The following is a 24,597-nucleotide window of genomic DNA, read 5'->3' on the forward strand; positions in this document are numbered from 1 at the left end:
ACTGAGGAGGTGCTGTGCTTTGACAGCTAAAAAGGAACAATATGGTCACATATTGTAGAGATCCATTGTCTATTCCTTCTTTTAAATCAGGTGTGGGAAATTGATCTGGCTGGTGGGACAGATCCTAAAGTCCCCCAACCTCAGCGGGCCATTTTGACATGGGGCAGGGCTGCCTCCTTGTCAGTCACCTCTCAAGCACTGCCCACCAGCTGATCAGCAAGACCTGCAAACCATGTTTTTGGCAGGAAGTCACATCTTTCCCTGATATCATATATGATGTCAGATGTAAGGCAGATGGGTGTGGCTTGGGGAAAATGGACCCAAAGGTCAAATAACACCTGCAGCCCACCACTGCTATCAATGTTCTACAGGATCACCTGATACTTTTACTGTCCTTTTATTATTTTTTAAATTTTGCAAACTGCTCTGATGCTTTTATTGTGGAAGGTTGGGGTATAAATATCCTGAAAACAACTAACTAACCTGCATTATCCAAGGACACCAAAAAAATTTGTACTCAAAAGTGGGGGTAGTGTGTTTGTAAAAAGTTATACGTATAAGGAGGAATATAGCTGAGTGAAGTTGCAGTTTTATCATTTCTGCTAAAGAATGCTATAGCTTCATTATTATTACTGTTCAATGCAAACCTGTGTTTCTGCACCAAAAAAGTGCTTTTCTTGCCTTTAGTCATCCTGAATCATAAGGGCAATGTGTTTCCCCTTAATATTTTGCCAGTTTGGACACTGGGGACCAGGACACTCTGTCCAAACACTTATTAGAACATCCTGTTGGCAAATAATTGAGGAGCGGAGGAGAAGAGAAGAGAAGGCCAATGAACTATGCATTTCAGATGTTATGGTGGAGGAAAACACGCCATGCTGACTGCAACCTCATGGGAGCCAGAAGGCCTCCGTCAGTGATAACTCTTGGACTCACAGACTTTTGGTGGATTCTCAAAAGAACCCTTTTAGTACAGCGGTCCATTGTGGCAGCCCACTTCCTCTTTGCCTCATCCTCTTCTTCCAGCAGACATCGCCTCAAATCCTGCTCTTCAGCTTTGCTCAGTGTCCTGTCAGTAACAGGCCGCACCAGATGTGACAGGTTCAGGTGACTGTAGAGACTTCTTTCTACCACATACGTGATATTGAACTCGCTGACAGAGTTGCGCCCTCGAAGCCTTCTGTTTGGGAAGCCACAGCCTCCTCCTCCTCCTCCTACCCCCTTGGCTTTGTGACGAAGCAGCTGAAGGTCACAAATTGAGGGTGATATGTATTTCCTAGCAGGGCGCTGGCAAAGAAAAGCTCTAGAACACGAGTAGTTAGAATCTGTCTTTTTCAGTCGGATCTGCTTCCTGACACTCTGGATTTCCTCAAAGGATACCAAGACATGGTGCTTGCGCCTGTTGTCATAAAAGCAAACGCTTTCTTTACTTACCCCGTGGCTCAGAGAACCAAGGTTCTTCTTCATCTCTCCATCAGTCAAGGAGCGGCAAACCTTTGGAGTCTTCTCCTCTTCTGGGTAGGAGAAAAATGTTCCAAGTTTCTTTGGGGGTTTGATAAGGCCACGGCTTTCAGATTTACTGAAGGTCTTGAGCAATTTCCTGTTGGTACCCCAAGTATCTAGGATGCTCGATGAAGGAGATGTGGTGAGTGAGTCAGAGTCCTCATCTGGCTGTTTCTCAGTAGAGCTATCGGAGTAAAGTTGCTTCTTGTGAACTCCAGAATAAAGTGCTGATCTGTCATCTGGTACTGGAGAGCTGTCAAGGGAATGCTCATCCACACCTACAAGGAGGGGAAAAGCACATTAGCTTTCACATACTTAACTATGAGTGTGAAAAGAAAGCAACAGAGGTGCACCCCCTCCAACCGAAGAGGTAAGTGGCCATTCTCCTTTTCTGAAGAACAGAACCATCTGAGAGATACCAAGCAGTGATACAAATGTCTGGAAAACAAGGCAGGGATACTGGTGTACACATCTCAATATTCTTAATTCATTTTTAACAGATCTTTTCTAGCTTTAATTTTATAAAAGGGAAATAGGCTCTTTGTAGCAAAGTATTTCTTTAAAATTATTAGGACAGAAAGAGCAGAAAAGAGCAGAGGAGCAAAAAGGAAACAAAACATCATAATTCCATTTAATATGCATTTAATAAAACTTCAGTTATGGTTAATGAACTATTACAAGGGTGGGCAACTTGTGCTCCTCCAGAGATTGCTTGACTCCCAACAGCTCCAGCAAGCCTGGCCTATAGTCAGGGTTGATGGGAACTGACATGCCAACTCCTACAGTCAGATTGAAAAAAGTGCTCTGCCTGCTATTTGGAGATCTTTTTTTATCTTCTTTATATAGTAGACAGGGGGATCCTTTATCTCCAGTCTTGGTGCTATGAACCACAGCGCTAAGATCAAAGATAAGATCCTCTGACTGCTATTTACAAGTACAATAGGCCCACAACTTGCATGCATTTAACTTGTGCACATTCAGCTTTATGCATGTGGCAAATAAAAATAAAAGAAAATGAAAAGGGGGTGGGGTTCCAGGAAAAAAATTATTTTAGTGATCCCACCTGCCATTGTACCAAATGGGTTTTGACTATATGTGATTTTGGCTTTAGGCATGATCCCTAGAATGGTGCCCCATGTTAAGTTGTGGGCCTACTGTAAAAGGTAGCATTACCACCCACACCCTACACTCATTTGCAGGAGTGAGGTTGGGAGAAAATGCTGCCCTTTACTTCCCCAGAACGATCTGTGTAAAGTGAAAGGGAGCATTTCTAGCCACACCCCCACCCACTCCAGCACTGGGATGGGGAGAGATGGAAGTGCTGCTTTATAATGTTTAGCCGCCCCTGCTTTACAGGATATGCTGTCCTAGGTAGGAAAGGGTATGACTACAGAAACCAGTGGGTCTTTTGCAAGTCTGTGATTATAAAAGTCAGAGTTAAAGAAAATGATAGGTAGCAAAATTCATGTTCTTTCTATATACTAGCTGCCAGGCTGAATATAAGGAAAGTTGTGTAAGAATAGAACTGCTGAGGTTTAAATCCACCCTACGCAAGCCTAGATTTGGAAAGATAACTCCCCCCCCCCCAATTTCCTTTTTTCCTGTTATGGGTAGAGAGAGAGAAATGCACACCACATCAGAAAGCATTCATCCATTCTGACAGAGCAAAACAAAAAATAGCAATAAAACTGAATGAAACATGTATCTAACTTTGTATGCCCCAGATATCGTGGTTAAAATCGAGTTTTTCAGGAACACCTTCAGTAGTGTTCTGTTGCAAAGTAAGGTAATTTGATTTTCCTTTCAATAAAACAGGATACAGAAACTCAACCACTGTTTAACAAGTTTGGTGGGGGGGGGGGAGGAGAGAGAGGGGGAGAGAGAGAGAGAGAGAGAGAGAGAGAGAGAGAGAGAGATGGAAAGCACTGTTGTGTCATCAAGTACAAAAACATCAAGGCAGTACTAAGAAAGGCTGTAATACAGAGTGGCATGGAACACCAACAAATATATTAAACTGTGGAAGATGTACAACTCATCAAGTAAAATCCATATATATTTCTATATCTATATTTTATGTATCCAGATCACTGTTACGGTCTCATTCTACACATGTTTAATCAGAATCAAGGTCCACCAAGTTCATATGTATTTATGTATCCATCCATTCAATTCAGATTTATTTGCCATCCCTTCTGCATGGTGCCCAAGTTGACAACAATATAAACAACATTATTAAAATAAAATACAAAATACAAAAAAGAGCAGATAAAAACAGCAACAATAAGCTATACATAGCAACAAAATCAAATAAAAGACCTGTCTAAATAAGAGATTTGCAGGCGAAGCCCAGTTTGCTGTTTTGTTTAAATGTAGCCAACTATAGCTTATCAAAACTAATTTGTTGTGGTTTATAATCCTAGTTTGTGGGCAAACTGATCGTCACAAACCATAGTTGGCCGCAATCATACAAAACAGCAAATTAGTGTTTGCCATAAACGTAGAGGCAGAAGCTTCTAATCAGCTGCCAGATGATCATTAGCTGGTTCAAGCAAATGGATTCAAGACTACTGAATCTGAAGGATTTACATTAGCTACCTATGCACTTCTGGAGTAAACAAAAAGTGCTGATATTGAGCTATACCTGGAGGTTAATTACCTGAAGGCACCTTTCCTTGTACCAGCCTGTCCATGTCCTAAGATCCTCAGAGGAGGCTCTACTCTGCATTCCATCCTTGGGGGAAGTACATTATGCAGTGATGCATGGAAACAGCCATCTCTGTGGTGGTATCCTACTCCCACTCAAAGGCTTGCCATTGGAACTTTTTTTTTTTTTTGGCACCAAGTGAAAACTGCTTTGTTTTCTCTGGCATTTATAGGAAATTAAAAAGTTTTTCCTGACAGAGTAAGCAGCCTGCTCTGCTGTTTATTAGTTTTGTAGTCTTAACATACCTTTGTTGCTATTATTAACAAAATGATGTATAGCTTATACGGTTCTCAGTCTATTTAAGTAACATGCAGTTTGTAAACTGTGTAGTGCACCCCCTTGCCCTGAGATCTTCTATAAAGACACCAAATAAATAAATAATCTATAATGTGTGGTGTGTGATGGAAGGGGGGGAGGAGTGGATGAGGCCCACCACGATCCCATTCCTTGAACTCTGAACAGAGCCATGAGGTACTGTATTGTATCTATGTGCAGCAAGATTCTTTACATGTACATAAATTTTCACTCAAAGGTCCACAGAAGTGCACTGCAATACCATTTAGCACACAACTCGCCAAAAAGGGAAATAAACTCCATCCGCATGAGAACTAGGCCTTCCTAATATGCATTATTATTCAAATGTTATACGAACAGCTTCTTTAACCCTCAGCAGATTTGTTTTTATCTGTAACTGTAAACAAATGAACAAACAGCATGCCAAGTAGAGCTGAATGCGTGCTCTGAAGGGTTAAGTCACTCTCTGCCATGGAAAAAATTGTGGCAGTTTCCCACTTCTACCCAAGTGAACCACACAGATTTTCTGACAGACTCGTCATTCCTATTCCTTGGTGAAAGAATAACTTGCAGAGACTGAAGGGAGCGGCTCTACTCAGGCAGATGTTTCAGCATCCCATGAGAAACCCACTGGCCTTCTAACCTATGGGGTAACCTCCCATTTGCACTTTGTCTTAATTCCTCCCCACCCCCAAAGCAGCACAGCTCACTGAAGAGTCACCATTCATAGCTCCAGAACTTGCAGAAAATAAGTGTGAGTAAAATGCTCAAAGTGGCAGGGACTTTCTGTGTTTCACATTAAAAAGAGAGCATTTACCAGAAAGGATGATGCCATCTTCTGCTTCTGCCAGTATTCTGCTCTCCACAAGTCCCTCAAGCATAAACTCAGCACAACATTTGATCATGGAGAAATCTATGCAGCTTTTGAAATATAGGATTTCCACAGACACCTTTGAAAGATCCAATTGAGAATGCATTTCTGATACCTTCTTCCAAATATCCTTACTACATGCAGCATCAGAAAACCACAATGCATTTTGTTATTTGGCTGACAAAATGTGCTCCCTGACACAAGACCAACTGTGCTAACAACTTCAGCAGTGACATTCTCTAACCAAACAGACCCCTCCACTTTTTGTAAAATATCAAAACATTATTGGTTTTGATCCAAAGACTTAGGGGGTGGAGTTCTGCTTATGCTGTGGGGCTCTCTTCGCCCTTTTTGTTGCAGCCTCTTGCACAGATGACCTTCTAGAATGGTGTGCAATGTGACAGGGGGATGATGGTGATGGTGACTGCAGCTGGGAGGAGGGGGAAAACTGGTAAGTTCCCTTTTCATTCATTCATCCATCCATTCATTCAAAGTATTTCTATGTATCCATTTCCACAATAAAATCACAATACTAAATCCACATTGAAACCAGTAAGGAACCATAATCAAAACAACAGCAAATAAAAAAACACTTTAAAGGACAATGGAAATCAGACACTCAATAAAACAGAGACCAATAAGAAAGTAACAGAAGAGTAAAATGATAACTTCCTTTTGTGAGGGTCTAACACAAAGGCGATCCAGACAATTAACTTTAACATAGCACATGGAAGAACGTCACATGATGGCAACCAGACACAGTCATCTTTTTAACTCATTACATAGGATTTCCCCCACATAAGAAAAATGTTCATGCATATTTCAACAGAGAACAACTTCATGATTAGCAACAGACACTTTTTAATTTCAGCACTGTTGGGTTTTTACCTTCACTGCTGGGCTTTTTAATTTCTTCCACTCTAATTAATTTCTTTCTTACTCTGCGAGTTGAGTTGACCAGCTTATGCAACCTCTTAAACTTCACCGATTCTTCAGATTCATCATCCGACTGCTCTCTTGACTGGCAAGGAAACAAAAGGAAATGTTAATAAAAGAATTATCCCGCAGCTCAATCACTTTCTGAAGTCAAGTCGATGCAGCCTCAGGCTTACTGTGCTCTGTGACAAGGAAAATCCTGTAACTTAAAACTGTTATTTTCAAGCTCAGGTCACACTTACTCTCCCCCGCCGCAATTTCTCTCTCTCACACACAAACTGCTTTAAAAAGAACAGCACATACCATTTTAACTTCTAAATTAGCGCACGGCAAGGTCTCAGGCACCTAAATGCATTGCAGCCCTCATCCTTCTCTCCACCCATTGTGCAATAATAGCTACTTCCACGTTGTCTCTGAGCGCATTTCAGGCAGAACTCTTTCCTGGGACTCTTTTAGCCATGCTAGTTAGGCTCCTGTGGTTTGGGTCAGGCACTGGTCTTGTCTGGCCTGGCGGCTCTTGACATTTAAAAACCTGGTTATAAACAGCTTCTCCAAACTGAACTGAAACTCTATCATTGACTACTTTTTTCCAGACTTCCAAGTAAATCAAAAACAGCAGCAGCAGCAAAAATGATGGGAGGGGGGTAAAAGGAAGGGAAGGGAAAGGAAATAGGAGATCTCATCCACTCTGACTTGTTTTATTAGCCACAGAAAGATCTTCTCCTTCGCTGTCTCGGAGCTTCTCATTCTGAGGATTCTCAAGGCTGGCTGCTAATATGGATGCAGCATTCCTCCAGATCTGACCAAAGGAAAACTCTGACCTTTACAGGCACTGAGTATAGTCCATATTCCCCAGCATCCCATTTTGTCTCACATCTGATGCAGTATGCTCAGTTCCAGCTGTTTTCCCTCAAGTATCAAACATTACAGAGACCAAAAAAATCCACCCTCTCCAGCAGCAGTGACACCACAAGCTGAAACAATCCATTCCTTGTGAACCAAATCAGAGCTCCCATTTTCAAGCCAGATCCAGTGCTCAATATGCTACTTCCTCTGTTGTGCCCTGTTTAGAATCTGTGTGTGAGAGAGTAGAAAGCAGGGAAGGGGGAGGAAGAAAGAGTGGGGCCCTCTTTGCTTTTACTGTACAGAACTGCCACTGTACACAATGCATTCCAAGGAAGAGAGAATATTCCAGCTGGAAATCTCTGAAGACTGTATTCCTCACTTTGCCTGCATGTACAGAGCTCTGACCAATTCATCACATTCTGAACATCCAGCTTAGAAATCTCAAGAGCAACTTCCTGTCAGTGAACTTCAGGTCACTTGTGTTTCCATGTTGGAATGCACCATTATTTTCTGGTGATGTTTTAAGCCTGACAAAATAAGCTTTATTTAAAAACTGACTCCTACAAAACATGTAAGCGTGAAGCTAACCATTTGGTCCAAGGCAAGACCAACTGGCACTTATAGCATCATCTGTCTGGTGTATTTACAATGTAAATTTTTTGGGGGGCGGGGTTAAAACATACACACCTTCTGAAATAAATTATACTGTTGCAAAAATATTTTGCAAGGATGCCTTAGTTCTGAGTAGTAATGACAAATATATTTCCTCAATCCTTTGGGTGCACTGAGTGATGTTTTTTAGGCTGAACAACAGTTATTAGTCCAATACTTAAGAAAGTAGATTATATTGTTCTATACATTACTAATGATAAAAAACCTGTAGTGAAGAGAGAAAACTGTACAATCCATACAACAAAAAGCAGCACCCTACACAGAAGCAATTTTGTTACCTGAAGCAACTTAGTGGCCTCCATATGTTCATCAGCCCTTAGGCAAATATGTTTAGTTTATACATTTGGTGGATGTGATGGTGGAATGAATGGATAAGAATATTCAATACCTCCTCCACCATGGATAGGAGGTAAAGTGTGACTTACTCCTGTACTGAAATGGGAGAGGTAAGTTCTCATGAACATTATTTTTGGTGCTTATTGCCACAAACAAACAAAAACCACAAAAAACCCTCACATAAAACAGATTGGCAGTGATCTGCTTCAATAATTAAGCTACCCTTGATAAATAAAACCATTGCAGCAATGTATCTCCACATGGTGACAAAATAACTTTCACAAGGATCTCATCGTTGTGGGCTGGAACTGATTTTCCTGTCACATACACATCCTTTAATTTCAGATGGGAACTTTCTGAAATGCGTTCATTGCTTTCATGTACCCAGCCTGGAGCTTCATGAAGCAAAGAGGCCACTATATTAAAGCATTAATTCCATAGCAGAAATGTTGACCCCATCCAAGTAGGATCAGAATCCAGCAATCCAGAGTGCAATTCCTGATGGTCCTCCAAGATGGGACTTTTCCTCCACAGCACTCTCCTGGTTATTTCCATGCAGGGTTGAAGGATGTGCTCACCTTGGAGGCAGAGTTCTTTGGTGTCTCTTCCAACTCTACAATTTTATGATTCTATACTGTACTCCCAATATAAGGTAAATTTCAAAGCGATTTAGGTGGTATCCATTAGTGCAAGGAGTTCCACTTACACAACAAAACGCCCCCCCTCTCTCTTCTCACTTTGTGCCCATACATCCTTCCCAAATCTGCTCTGGAAGGTTGGAGAAAACCCCAGAACAGACGTAGGTGGCCTGGGGGGGGAGGGGAAGTTCTGTTGAGCAAGCAGGCGTCCTTGTGCTAGTGAAAGCACTTGGCTACTGCCCTGTGTGAAGATGTTCCACTTGGCTGGAAAGTTTTTTCAGCAGTGTTTTGCCTCCTCTCTAAGGCAACAGGGTCTTGGGCTATGGCAGTTACTCTGATAAAGAGGTGATATCTGACCTAGCCAAGGAGTGATCCTGCCTGGGGACAGGGCATAGATGGATCTGGATAGACTGGCATGCAGCACTGATCTAGTACAGTACAGGTGCAACCCCTCCCTGTATATGAACATGAGAGAGATTAACTCTCTTTCGAAGACTCCCCGCATGGAATAGGAAAGCATTACAGGAAATGTAGAACATTTGCCTTATGTTAAATGGTTCCCTACAGAGAAAGGTCTTTCCTCAGTCAGGAAAAGGGCATTTTGCAGAATGTTGCACTACAGGCATCTCACTCAGAAGTCAGAGCCCTTACAATACAAGTCCAAGTATTGTACCTCTAAAAGTTCACAGCTATCCTGTTCCAGAACACATCATCACAGCTAACAACTCTGTGCCAAAAGCAGAGCCTTATAATATGCATAGCCGTTTCTGTATAAAGTAGTTCATCTCTTTGGATATTCTAAGGAATAAAACACATGGATCTGTAGCACTGTAAACAGGAACAGCTTGATTCTCATCCAGGCTGCCACAAGTCCCGTCCCCCCCGCTCTCATCCAAAAGCCCCTAATGGCTCAAGTTGTAATTATTTTGGCTAATGTTGGATGCAGAAATTCTGTAGTGAATGCTTAAGTGTTTCATTTCTAGTTTCTATGGCAACATTACATCAGATTGCAGACAGCTGGCTCCACAGTTTTAAACCATAACAAATTGACCAAGCCAGTTCAGAAAATTATACTTGCTTTAAAGAGATAGCACACCATCCAGCTGCCAACAGAATGGTGCAAGACCAACGGGACCCAATTTTTTGGCGTGTGTGCTAAGGCGGGGTCTCTTTCTCAGCTTCTTTTGGAACAAGTGCATCTCTGACACATCAGCAATGTTCTAATGCTGAGGGAAAGTGGGCCAGCTTGGGTCATTCTATTCCAGAACTGCACGGAGGACCACAGGGGAACAGGAACAAAATCAACAGCATCTGCAGTTCCCAAGAACTGTGTACAGTAAACTGAAACAACCTTTTGTCAGATGGTCAGGAAACTATAAAGCCAAGCTGTTACTGCTGCTTTGGCAGTGCTACCCTGTTCCTCTGACAAAAACAAGTGTGACTGTAACTCAGGAAATTGCCCATATTCCCCATATGTCCTTTCTGAAGTTGTGCATCCTTCAGTTTTCTGCTCTTTATTTAAATATTCCTATAATGTCTCAACCAAAGCTCATTTCAAATAATTTTCAGAATTACACTGCAATCCAAAGAAGCATAACTTTACTAACACAAAAGCTAAGATTTGTTTGCATTTATGGATATTATTTTCTGTAATCATGATTTTGCTTGCTGACTTTGTCATATATATCAAGTAAATAAAGTTAATTCCAGAAAAGTGCACACCAAGTTTAGGGTTGCTATATCTCGAAGAGCAAAAAGGAGGACACATTTGCCGACTTCTACTTCTAACTATGGATCGCTATGATGACTCTACCCATGAAAAAGAGGATGTGTTCTGGGAAAAGAGGACATATGGCAACCCTAAAATTTCAGAGAGATGCTTTCCTAGGTCAGGCTTGATTTCCATCTGCATCACAATGAAATTTGTAACTATTAGATTTGTTCTTACATAAAATAAGTTAAAATAAAAAAAATTCCTTCCAGTAGCACCTTAAAGACCAACTAAGTTAGTTCTTGGTATGAGCTTTCGTGTGCATGCACACTTCTTCAGATACTTTCGTGCATGCACACGAAAGCTCATACCAAGAACTAACTTAGTTGGTCTTTAAGGTGCTACTGGAAGGAATTTTTTTTATTTTGACTATGGCAGACCAACACGGCTACCTATCTACTACTGGAACCATAAAATAATTTGTTAGACAAAGTTTCAAAACAAAACAAAACAGCACTATTGTTTACTTTGCTTCATCTGTACATATACATAGGGGTAAGTGCCAGACTTTCAGACATTTCATATTCCAGGAGTTTAGTCCTAGAGCGCAGTGTTAAAGCATCATGAAGTGCCTCAGTTATGGCACTGATTTAAATCAAGTGAGGCAGGCTGCACATGTATCGTATTGTGTATTATTTCTAGCTTCTTCTGGCCCATGCTGAAGCTCTTGAGTGTTAGCGTAGTGGTCTGTCTCCACCAGGGGTACCAACTTTGGCAATCCTACCTGCCATTGAACCCAATGGCTTTTGACTATATGCGATTTTGGCTTTAGGCGTCATTCCCGGAACATAACCCCGCGTTAGCTGCGGGCCTACTGTATAAAAGTTTTCAATAAATAAATAAAACCAGGAATTTTAACATGATTATTGTGTGTTTCCAGATGGTTGTGTTATTATAGGTTTTCCCAGCACCCGCAGCATGTTAGCAGTGTCAAAATGCCAGCTTGTATCTCTCTCTCATTTAATGCACATCCACCATTTTCATGGAAAATCCGATGTCAGAAAAACGTATTGCCAACGTCTGCGGCATTTGAATATCCTGTTTGCAATATTAAGCCCTATCTGGAAACACCCATAGTTAATTATAGCTAAAGGAGCCCTTTCTTCCATCCCCCCCATCACTTTGCAGGATGGGAAGCACATCCTATGAATACTGAGCCACAGGCTTGATGACCTAACAGGGTTGGCATTTAGGAGACCTAACACTGTGTTCTGAATAATCCTCCCTTGAGTACTGCCCTTTCTCAGTTGCGTAACCCCAAAATTTAGGCTTAAGCATTTCTCCCTCAAAAGAACTATGCAGGAATCCTAACCTTGCCGCAAAACGCCTGTTGTCGGGAGTTACAGTACCAGATGTAAGATTGGCTTTCCTAACCACTACTTGGTAAGTGAAGAGAAGCAGGGAACAATCAAAACACAATCAACTGGCTGGTCTTTCGCTCACATAAATCATCTCCCTCCCCACCCTCGGTTCCTCACTACTTGCACAACTTACAAGAAAGGCAGAAGTCATCAGAGTTATATTTGCCACAAGGGCAAAGCTGGGGGGTGGGGGAGGCGGAATAGAGAGTGTTGTACATGGGAAACAATCCCTGGTTTCACTGGCAGAGACTTATTGACCTCTTGCTGGCCCCCGTTTCTTAATTATTGTCAATGGAATTTCAGTAAAAGAAAAATGGGGGAGGGGAAGGAGAAGGAGAAGGCAGAGTAACCCACCCATCAAACACTATTCCCACCACTACAACTGAAGCACTAAGGAAAAAAACCTCCCACATACTTATTAAAAAACCAAAATATGTTAAATTAAATATGAAAGTTTTATTTCCTTGTAACACATGAGTTTCTTCTCCTGCTGATTTTAAAAACCACAGAATATAACTTGAAACACAGGCTATGAAAAGTCCTAAGCAGTTTAGGGTGAACAAACCTAAGTGACTACTATGGCCAGGAATCAGGTATTTGAAGAACTGCTTTCTCTTGCACTAACCTGTCTGTTCACTCACTACCCAAGTCTCAGATCATCACATATCCTGGGTGTCTCATCTGCATAGATCAGATGAGTGGTAAGTCTCTGGAACACTTTATCCCAGAGAGATATGCCTAGCACCTATGATTCTATTTTTAGGAGATAAGCAAAGACCATTTTGTTCTTCTGGGGGTTTTCTTGACTGGATTTTTTTTTTTTTAATCAGTGCTAGTTTTTAAGTGTGATAGCAAGCTGGTTTGCAAGGCAGGATGGCTATTTCTGTTTGCTTAATTTTTATTACTGCTATAATGATTTGTTTCCAAAAGTTGTATTGTGATACTGCTAAAATCTTTCAATGCATTCCGTGCCTTCCTCAAGTGTTTTTGACAGCTTGAAGGTGTCCCTGACTTGTGTTAATGTCTCTTGCTTGCCTAATGGAGGAGGCTGTGTGTGAATCTGTACTTGTGTGTGCACTTCTGACTTTTTGGCAAGGCTGGAATATAGCAAACTGTAAGGCTCATATTCATTGGTTCTGCCCTTTTTTTTTGTCTCTGCCCTGCCCACCTTTTGCACAAGGCCTCTAAAATGTTGCTCACAAGGGAATGTGACCCTTGGGTTGAAAAAGATTCCCTACCCCTGACTTAAAACCAATGATTTGCTAACACAATGGGGTTATATCCAATGTCACACAAGTAAAGCCACTGAAATTGGTGGGTTAATTACCTTAAAGCAAACCCAACTGACACATAAACTTTATCCAGCATGGAAAATTACATCCACTTAGCATTAACAAATTCTTTGCAATAATTCTATGCTGGGTGTCAATCCACTGAAGTCAGCTAATGAATGCAGTAAAAGTGGACATATGAGGCATGGCATTAATTATGGAAAAACCACAAAAATGCTCCAAGGCCACTTTAGTGAGAAGCACACTGCACATTAACCAATGATGAACTGCCTGGGGAAAATTAATAGAAAGTTCCTGTCATACATTCAAGATGGAAAAAATTAAAATTCTCATTTCTTCCCACTAGGTCTGCCTCAACATTGAAATAATTGCTGAGGCATGCTTCAAAATGGTTAAACAATCACTCTGGTCTTCAGTTATTTAAAAAGCACTAAACAACGGGTGTAACCTGATGGAAGGAAATGCTGCATCTCACTACAGGGAAACAAGTTCTTTTTTAATTCTAGGCACTTAAAATGTACACTTAAAATTGCTACTCCTATATAAATTCTTTACTTTTTTTGTAATATAAAAAGCAAGAACTCAAAAAAATACATTGATCAAAATTTAAAATTTATGAGAACGTAAGAGCAACTCTTTCATGAGACCAAAGGTCTATCTAGTCCACATTCACATGTAAAAGGAAAGACAAAAATAGCATATAACCCTGTCCAGAACTGCTTGTTGTGATGTGGAAGGTGAGTTTTGGAAGCCTATAGCTATCTTCCTTTTGGAAGGCCCCTCCTACAGAGCCAGGAAGAAAGAAGAGGCCTCCCTTTCCTCAGATACCTCTCTCTGGTCCCATTGCAGAAAGGAAGACTTTATGGGAGCTCCCATTCGAGTCTCATAGACATCCCCATGAACCCCCTAAATTTAAGAGTTAACAAGGTTTAGAAGGAAAAACTTTGATGGTTAGCTTTGACCTACCTGTCCTTGGGATACTCATTCTATTGCTTGCTCATGGGGGCTTTTTTTTGGCAAGTAGTTTATTGGCTGGAAGGCAGGGGTGGAACTTGGTTTTATTTCATTCGGGTGAAGAAGAAGAAGAAGAAGGAGAGGAGGAGGAGGTAGAATTTGAACTTGATATCCCACCTTTCACTCCCCTTAAGGAGTCTCAAAGTGGCTAACAATCTCCTTTCCCTTCCTCCCCCACAACAAACACTCTGTGAGGTGAGTGAGGCTGAGAGACTTCAGAGAAGTGTGACTAGCCCTAGGTCACCCAGCAGCTGCATGTGGCGGAGTGGGGAAGCGAACCCGGTTCACCAGATTACGAGTCCACCGCTCTTAACCACTACACTACGCTGGCTCCCAAGACCCAGCTCGTCAAAGACCCATTTGGCACACACCCACCCAAACATGCATTTGCGCATACACACACATGCTGGGAGCCTCAATGGCACTCCTCTGGAGGCTTCACCCAGGACAAAAACAAAACAAAACCAACCAAACAGCTAGCCCCCAACTTAGCTACAGCACTGATAGAATAACCAATGAAGCTTGCCTCTCTGAAGCAGAAAGATGTCTGTGGACTAGAAGGGAGGCTTCTCTTCAGAATAAATGGGAGAGGGGATGGAAGAGAACTGCCTTCTCAAGTCCTGGGGGTGGGGGGGAAGAGACCTTTCTCAATGTAGCTTTGCCTCCTCCCCTCTGAGACAACTGTACTCTGCGAAATAGTTACATGGTATAACACAATATTTATTTATATCCCACTCTTCCTTTAGAAAATTCAGAGCATCTTACAGAGGTCTTTCACACAAATACCCATCAGATCCTTATCACAGCCACTTCTCCTCCACAATAGTAAGACATACCGTATTTTTCGCTCTATAGGACGCACTTTTTCCCCTTCAAGCCCCCCCGAGACCCTCTCCCGGCTGGAGAGGTGACGGGAGGTTTTGGCAGGAGCCTCTATAGCCGCGCGTCACCTCTCCAGCCGGGAGAGCGCGTGCGTGGCTAAAGCAGCCCCCCGCGACCCTCTCCCAGCTGGAGAGGTGACGCGCGACTATGGCAGGAGCCTCTATAGCTGCGTGTCACCTCTCCAGCCGGGAGAGCGCGCGCACGGCTAAACAAGCCCCCCGGGACCCTCTCCCGGCTGGAGAGGTGACGCGCGACTATGGCAGGAGCCTCTATAGCTGCGCGCCACCTCTCCAGCAGGGAGAGCGACCGCGGGGCTAAAGAGACTTCTGCCAAGCCCCCCGCGACCCATTTCGCTCTCCAGGCTTCCAAGGTAGCCGCCTGAAGGCGACTGAACGCACTTTAAACGGCACCTTGTTTTAGAGGGGGAAAACAAGAGGGGGGAAATTCTCCGCCTCTCTGTGCAGCGCCTCCTGCTGCTTCGCTGAAGGGGTGCTGGGCAGAGAGGGGGAGAATTTTTTTCTCTTGTTTTCCCCCCTCTAAAACAAGGTGCGTCCTATTGTCCGGTGTGTCCTATAGAGCGAAAAATACGGTAGTTCATAGCTATTCACAGACCACTCACTAAGTCTTCTTGATAATCAAGACTTTTAATGTATGGACTATTTTATTCAGCCTTCTAGCTTCAGTATCTTCCTTGTTCAGTCTCCTTGAAGTTTCCATGCTTTCTACCGCATAATTCCTCAAACCCTATATATCAGGTCATACACAATGAAAAGAAAATCTTATGTGTGCCTGATACTAGTTTGAAGAATCCAGATTCAGGAAAATTCTACTCTCCTGGAATTTGTGGATCAACAAATGGCGTCTAGTATTAACGATGATGACAGGGTAGTTCAACTTGTTGGAGAGTTATGGAACTGCAACAAGGCAATCCATATATCTCTGTTCTGCCACTTATCCAACTATGGATCACCAGCTTTCTACTGGGTCTAAATAGGCAAAATAATAATGTACCAGTGCTGGTACTGTGTACCCTTGCGTACCCCCAGAAAGAAAGCACTGAATGTACCTATTTACCAAGTATGGTGTTTTGTTATTCTGCACTGAGAAGATATACTGAGAATATCAATCACAACAAATATACTATACAATTTACATACAATAAGATGTGTTCCAATGAGGCTTGTACCCAGTTAAAGAGTCAAAGGACTGCAATCTTATAGTACAATCCTATAGATCTATTTTGTTGTTGTTGTTGTTGTTGTTGTTGTTAAAATTTGTATACCGCCGTATACCTGTAGGTCTCAGGGTGGTTCACAACACAAAGTTACAGCACAAAATACATAAATAAAAATAATTGAAACAATTAACAATACTTTTGTATACAAACTAATAAAAATACACTCCCCAACAAAAGTCCCTAAAGAATCCCAAATACAAATACAAAAATCCAAATTAACATATAGCAAATATGTCATGCAAATAAATGTGGTTGAATTCACAAGTAGTCCCCACCCCCACCCCGGTCTATTTATTGGTAAAATTAAATAGTTAAAAAGTAAAGATAAACTGGGCTACAGGTTATAAAAAACCTTTACAATTATAACATTCCCCCTCCTCTCCATTTGCTGCTTTTGACCACTGGGATTTTGTTATACGTATTAATGTGTAGACCCTACCTAAGTCCTGCTACAACAGATATATAAACAAAAAAAATATGCAGTTATGCAGATTAATCTTAGAAATTTTGGACTAGCTCAATCAAATAAATTCTTTTTTAATTGGGTGAGGGCCTCGTGAATACAATTAGTATGATTCTGTTGTAAAAATATTTTTCAAGAAAAAAATGAATGAAGCAAGCACTAGAAGCAACAGAAAGAAAAATCCTACTTGTGGTGGCAAAGAAATGGTTTCACCTGTAAAACCTTTGGCTGTGTCTGGGATAAAGAAGGACCCATTTTTACCCAGCACAGCAATTAAACACATAAGCTTGAAGATAAGGATGGTTTTGATTTGGGAGAGACATATGACTGTGAGATGCAGCAGAGTTCAGGGAATTCATTACTTTTACAGCATCCCCTGCTGGCTGAGTCACAGTCAGAATAGCATATTGCACACAAGGAACTTGTTAAGTCCCCAGTTTCTACTGAATATAAAATGAGGGATTAGGTATCCTATTGGTGTCTCTTTTTCTATTGCTATCCAATAGGCTAGTAGAACAGTATCAAGCATGCCCTTAGCGCAGAAAGGGTTAGCCATCAGAGCACACCTGGCTTGAATTTGGCACACAGCTGGGAAAGTTCTCTGAACTACAATGCCAAGTGTCAAACTAGCCAGAGAACGACCCACCCAGTTACTCCAAAGCTATATATATAAACTTCCACATACAGATACGGAGGTATGTGCAACCTCTTTGCTGCAGGCACACTTCCCCGCAGCCCACAGGCATGCAGTGAAGGGTAAGTGTCTGCTCCTCTGTTCTTACAGACCAAAGGAGTATGAATAATACACATGACACTGCCATATATGGAGTCAAAACATTTGTCCATCTTGCTCAGTATTTGCTAGTGGCCAAGGGCTCTCTAAGGTCTTGGTCAGAGAGAAAACTTTCTCAGCTCCACCACAAGAGATCTTTTAACAAGAGATACTCAGAATTTCTACGTTCCTATGTGGGAGGCATAGTTTACTAATGCTTTATCTGAAGCGAAGCCAAAGCAGACAATTTTGACATGGACTGGTCTCCATTTTTTTGATGATAGAAATAGGGAGTCATATAAGTACTACTCCCATGATTCGCTCCTTGTTGTGATTGGGATATATAGACTCATCTTAAAATATTGCATCTCTGTAATTTGCTTTTTATACTGAATATGCTTTGTTTATTGCTTCTGTTATTGTTTGTACGGTTATGTGTTTGTGCATATGTTTATGATAAATCAATACAAATTATTTTTTAAAAAGAGAGATGCTGGGGATTGAGCCTGGAACCTTCTGCATGCAAAAAACATGTACTCTCCCACTTAGCTATAACCCTTTTCCTGGCTATTATGTTGTTTCAGAGAGATGGGGAAGAACAGAGAAACTAATCCTGTACAGCACCTCTCTAGGCATAAGTCTCACTGAACTCAATGGGACTTGCTTCTGAGCAGCTACCTTCTATTGAGACTCTTATTCTGTGTTTCCATGATGTTTGCCATTGAAGACTTCAAGTGGTAATGTAAGGTTTTTTTTAAAGAAGTAAGTAATTACGTTCTCAGTCATCCCAGCTTCTCTGGGAAGGCAACACACACCTGTAAGTGTATCATGGAGAATTCTAGGAGAAGGACTTAGCTCTGCAAGATATAAACTGCTTGCCATAACTAAAAACTCTGAAAAGTCCCAACAAGAGCAGCCCTTGTTTCCAAAAGAAAATTTGGATGCATTTTAAATTAGGGGGGAAGATATGGGAGTGGGGGGATGAAAGAAGAAAACATGCAAGCCTGATCCAGGAACATTAACTTCACATCAAAAAGGAAAGACATGACTGGAATGGTAAAGTCTTTAATAATGCATACTTCCTAAAGTATGAACTGGACACACAATGAGAAGATTAAATGTTAATCTGCATGTATCTGGCACAAAGCCAATACAGCTGTTGGCTTGGCACATTCAAAAGAAATAGAATAAATGGAGTCCTCCAAACTGAGCTTAGAATTAACAGTATAGTGACAACAGAGGGCAGCTTCTCTGCTGACACAGGGGAGGTGGCACCCTGTCCTTTGCTAATTGTTTTTGTATTTAGCCTGGCAGGCAAGGGACTGAACATCCCAATTTGCCAATAAAAAAACGTGTAAATGACAGAAGGTTGAGTAGAAGAAGCAAGATCAATAGAAATTAAATCTTTTCAGCATGACACATGTCAATGGCATTTTTCCCTTTTTGCAAAAAAAGTGATGCTCAGCCACATACAATGCAAATCTGTCTTGCAGTTTATTTTTATTTTGTTTTTTAAAGCTACATTTCACAGTTTGAAGGCTGTTCACTAGAACTTCTTTCCTCAATAATTACATGGTTAGGGAAGGTGTCACTTAAAATTAGGATTACAAAACCATTTAAAGATTTTAGGCTGCAGTTCTAAAATCATTTGCGAGAGTTGAAGGTGAACTGAACACACTAGGACTTACTTCTGAGTAGAACAAGCTTAGAACTGCACTATTACAGGAAAGTATTAGAAACGAAGTATATGGTATTAATGTCAATTGCCATATTTTCAACAACAACGTACATCAAGTATGACATGTTCTCAGATAATCCTTTTAATGTATACTTTGCAATAGAGCAGGGTGAATGTCAAAACAAGCAGGCATATCTATCTAGCCACAGGATAACAGCCAAAATGTTCAAGTGGAAAAAGTGAGGCTTTGGGGGAATCTGAAGATGGAAACACACTTGAGTTTTGACACAGAAATGCTTACATCTTAGTAGAGCTCTAGAGCAGTGTTTCCCAACCACTGTTCCGCGGCACACTAGTGTGCCGCGAGATGTTGCCTGGTGTGCCGCGGGAAAAATTAAAAAATTCGAAAGATTTTTTTTTTAAAAAAGTCAAATTTTCGATTGGGGCGCCGTCACTAGATGTATGCATGCAACTTCCACCAGTGCTCCGGACTTGGCAGGTGAGGGGGGTCCCCAGTGGGCGGCAGAGAGAGCCGGGAGGGCGAAGGGGAGCCGGGGGGGAGCAGCGCTGCTCCCCGAGCCGAGCCCGGGTAAACTTCGGTGTCGTTGCACCGGGTGTTGGAAGCGGAGGCTGGCGGGGGCCCCTCACCTGCAAAACCTGGTCGCCTCTCATATATTTCGTGCATTGCATTCATCGCCCGCTTTCTCCTCCAAGGAGCTCCCGGGGGCGCGCATGGTTCTCCCCGTGTTATCCTCGCAACAACAGCCCTGCGAGGTGGGTCAGGCGAGTGGCCCAAGGGAGCACCCAGGGATTGTCCTGGCCAGGTGGGGTGATTTGAACCCTGCTCTCTGCCCGGTCTTCGTCCTCATTTAGCCCCCACATGTGCATGACTGTGCATGACTGAGGTTTCCCCTCCCCCCTCGTCTTGGCTTTGGTGTGAGTCTGTGCTGTTAATTAATGGGGTTCTGCCTTCGGAGAAGATGAGCCAGCCCTCAAGGAGGTGATTATGTAATTTGCTAGCAATTCATGTCCCTCCCGGCGTGACGCTGCGCGCTGACGTCACGGGGCTGTAATGGTGGTGTGCCTCGAGTTTTTTTCATGAAACAAGTGTGCCTTTGCCCAAAAAAGGTTGGGAAACACTGCTCTAGAGGAAGCTTAATGTGACATGGCAGCTTAATTTAGGGCTGCATTCATGTGAACAGTGGATACCTGGCATCCATGGAAACATTAGCTTGTGCCATGTCATGAGCAAGATTGTTTCTGGCATGACACCACAAATGTTTCGAAATTTACTTTTGCAGTTGCACCCACAAAACCAAACCCTATGTACAAGAGCAGTTACACACAACAGGCTGAGAGGCAATATGTGCAAACTTCTGATTAAAAAAGGTATTGTGTGAAGAGAACCTGCAACTCGGGCAGAACACAGACTGTGCTGAACAAAGGCTAAAAGAATACCAGCACTATATCCAACATCCATGAGATTCAACTGAAGAGAGTTGAAACTTTTTAAAAAGTAGAGTGATCTCTCCTTTTCAATGAGGAACGGGACCATCATGTCTGAGGCAAACATTCTACATGCTTCTTGCTTCCCTTTCAACTGCCATATGAATACACCCTTATGTCAATGTAAACAATATATGCAACTGCATTGTAGAGACTGATACTCACATTACAATTGGAGGAACCGTCAAAAGATGGGTAAGGACTATCAGGCCATTCAGCAGAGTCCATGCTACCTGACTGCCGATGTTGGGCCTCATATTCCTTAAGCTGAAATGAAAATAAGACCAAAGGTTTTCCACCTTGCTAAAGCATGTGGTTTAACCTTTTCCATTTTCTCAAACCCCTCCCCCCATTATTCTGCTTTCTGGTTTGTTCATATTATCACATATTGTTGTGATAATACTATATATATATATATATATATATATATATATATATATCAAAAACCCAGATACAAATACATACTACTCAGCTCTGTTATATTTAAATATGTTGTTTAGTATAGTAAGGTAAAGGTAAAAGGACCCCAGACCATTAGGTCCAGTCGTGGCCGACTCTGGGGTTGTGGTGCTCATCTCGCTTTATTGGCCAAGGGAGCCGGCATACAGCTTCCGGGTCATGTGGCCAGCATGACTAAGCCGCTTCTGGCGAACCAGAGCAGCACACGGAAACACCGTTTACCTTACCACCGGAGCGGTACCTATTTATCTACTTGCACTTTGACGTGCTTTCGAACTGCAGGGACCGAGCAACGGGAGCTCATTCCGTCGCGGGGATTCGAACCATGACCTTCTGGTCGGCAAGTCCTAGGCTCTGTGGTTTAGCCCACAGCGCCACCCACGTCCCTTGTTTAGTACAGTACTATAGTGACAAAAGCGAGAAATCAGCGCTCTGAAGGTTAATAGAGAGTAAGTTATGTGTGAACAGAATTGTTAGCTTCAAAGCATGGTCTCATTAAGTCTTAACTGCAGAGTCGACAATCTTATCAGTGTGTGGCTGAGCTTTAATGCTTAGTTCAGCTATAATGCAATTCACTTACCCATCCATATATGCATACACTTACCACATGATTGTTCAGGTTAGCACCATACAATGGAACTGTGATTCTCAAACCTTTTAAAACCACTTACGCTACAATCCTATAATCAGTTATTTCAGAGTAAGCCCAGTGAACTTAATGGGGCTTACACCTGAGTAGAAATGTATAGGATTGTGCTGTTATTCACAGAACTGCTTTCATAGGGAATCTCTGGGTCTGGTCAGACAGGATGCTAATGTATAAGCAAACCTGCTTCTACCCCAATCTACAAAGTCACCTAGCCAGAATGCCCCCTGGACTGCATTGCTCTCAGAAATTATGGCAACCTATATACAAGGTTCTAGTGTTTCACTGATATAACTGGCATATCAAGGAATAATAAGGCTGGATAGTATGTATTTCATCACATACCCTTGCAAGCGCTTCCTCAATAGTAATCATCTTCTCCTTAACCATCATCATTAGTTGGATCCGCTCCTCGTCACTCATTGTGATCTCACTTGCCACATAACCAACATCCTCCCCTGAAGACACAAATGAAGAATAAAGATCTTTAGAAACAAAGCAAAATTTTGGGGGGGGGGATATATATAAAGTGTACCAAATCATGATCTTCCTAGGCTACTGACCTCAGAAATCTGGTTCCTATGTTAGTCAAGCTATTTGGGCTACTTAACTCCCTCCTTCAAAATTCTGAGATACATGGCAAGATTTTTATTTGGGTTTGTGAAATAAGATGATCTTAACACTGTCAGAGACCAAGGACAACAGCTATGCCAGGAGAGCTGTTGCCAGTTTTACCCCACAGCTTGATGACAGGAGCAATGCTAAAATATTCCTCTCTAGTGACCTATTTTGCTTCCTCAAATCAATAGAGCTTAGAAAGAAGGCATGTCCTAGAATATATTTATTATACTTGGAAATCATTACAGACAATGACAGAGCAGCAAAGGAAATGCTAATCCAAAGGCTGGTATGTTGGGTCAAGAGATTTTCTGCATTGCAAACCGATTCCTACCATCCTTTGTACAAATCTGCCATGTTTTCAACCTATCATTTATCATCTTAGGAAACATTTGTCTTTGAAGGGGTAATATAACAAATACGGATGGAATAAGATGGTATTTGTCCTATATTTTATGCTTAGGGTGCAGAATGCCTGGACTTTGATGGTGCTGTTTTAAACTGTGGTTTCATTCATTTATTTAAAAGCATTTATAATCTGTTGAACATTTTAAAATATTTAAGTGATATTTTAATGATTGCATGATGTATTTTTGTGACTACAACTGTACAAAGGGGTGACTGAGCAGCTTTGGATCTATCAGGTCCATGATTGGCTCTGCTCCACCCTTGCCCTGCCCAATTTTGGGTCCTATAGTTGCTGTTTCTGGCAGGAACACCACCCGAGAAGCTTCTCAACTCCTGTACCTTCAGAAGAGCCTGGCAGACTTTGGCAGATGGACAACTCTTATACCAAACCAGTCCAGTAGCACAAATTGGGATTAAGAGTATGCTGTGAGATGTGGAATATCTGACAGGCTAAAGGTGATCTGCTCATGAACCTGATAATTTGAAAATTGCCAATGAGGAATATGACTTGTTTAACTTCAGAAATGCCTTTCGCTGTTCTGATAGCACCCTGGTAATGCACACATAATTCAGACCAACCTGAATAAAGAAACTTTCTACAAAGAAGGATACTGTGCAGTATTATTTGCAATATACTGCTAACGGGCATCTCATCTGTCTTGACTTCTATAATTTTAGCATGTGTTGGACTGAGTGCTTTAAGTGACTATGCTTACAATTCAACACTACAATGTTAAGGAAGATTGGAGAGTGGGCACAGAGGATGCTATTCAATACACTCATTCTGTCAGTTCAAAACTTGGCTGAGTAACAGGACATCTCCTCTGCCTGTACACCTGTGTGCCTCCTAAACCTGTTTCTGGGTTTTCTCCCAATCTTCTGGAGCATATCTGGGTTGGGCAGAAAGTGGAGAGGGAAAAAGGTCTTTTGCACAAACAGAAAACTTTGGATAAACGGAATCAGTGAACCAAATTTTAACCAACAGCAATTCAAGTTGCTAATTTATGTTAGTAATGTCTTCCGACAACTCAAGATTCACCAAGTTGTATCTGTCAAAAAGCAGACATATACAGAGAAACCAAACCACCCTCAGTTTATTGATCACATGTTGATGGGCTCGCCCCCCCCCCCAATAGCAGACAGAAGGAAGAAACCACAATCCCCAACTTAGCATTATGTTTGAACCAGGGCTTGAAGTTTGTTTCAGTCCCAAAACACTACAATCAGTAAAAGCCAAAAACAAGCCACAACCCCTGGTTGGGACATAACTCTAAGCCATAATTCACTGTGTACTTCCTCCTAGTGCAAGTGGAGAGGAGTGAAAGAAGAAGAAGAAGAAGAAGAGTTTGGATTTGATATCCCGCCTTTCACTCCCCTTCAGGAGTCTCAAAGCGGCTAACATTCTCCTTTCCCTTCCTCCCCCACAACAAACACTCTGTGAGGTGAGTGGGGCTGAGAGACTTCACAGAAGTGTGACTGGCCCAAGGTCACCCAGCAGCTGCAGGTGGAGGAGCGGAGACACGAACCCGGTTTCCCAGATTACGTGACTACCGCTCTTAACCACTACACCACACTGGCTCTCCCTATTAGGCACATTCATGGTAAACTATTAATGCTGGTCTCAGTAGACCGTGACTCAAGCAGACTTGGAAAATGCCTAAAATTGGTGTTCTCCAAGGCATGTTGGGGA

The 24,597-nt window shown here is 42.0% G+C and overlaps 1 protein-coding gene across 6 annotated transcripts in view; it reads right to left on the reverse strand.

The window, feature by feature from the left end:
• Positions 1-24,597, reverse strand: part of LOC309528039 (SAM and SH3 domain-containing protein 1-like) — a 540,262-nt gene that overhangs the window by 35,033 nt on the left and 480,632 nt on the right. For 4 of the 6 annotated variants that reach the window (XM_082215198.1, XM_082215201.1, XM_082215202.1 and 1 more), the window contains exons 7-10: positions 22,227-22,339; positions 20,942-21,043; positions 6,261-6,393; positions 937-1,781 (exon numbers count right to left, since the gene is read on the reverse strand). In XM_082215198.1, the coding sequence (XP_082071324.1) occupies positions 937-1,781; positions 6,261-6,393; positions 20,942-21,043; positions 22,227-22,339 (1,193 nt within the window). The remainder of the gene's footprint in view (positions 1-936; positions 1,782-6,260; positions 6,394-20,941; positions 21,044-22,226; positions 22,340-24,597) is intronic. The other 2 variants (XM_082215200.1, XM_082215203.1) reach the window with 1 other exon arrangement.

Source organism: Podarcis vaucheri, assembly GCF_965113315.1.
Source record: "Podarcis vaucheri genome assembly, chromosome: 3".
NCBI classification, from domain to species: domain Eukaryota; kingdom Metazoa; phylum Chordata; class Lepidosauria; order Squamata; family Lacertidae; genus Podarcis; species Podarcis vaucheri.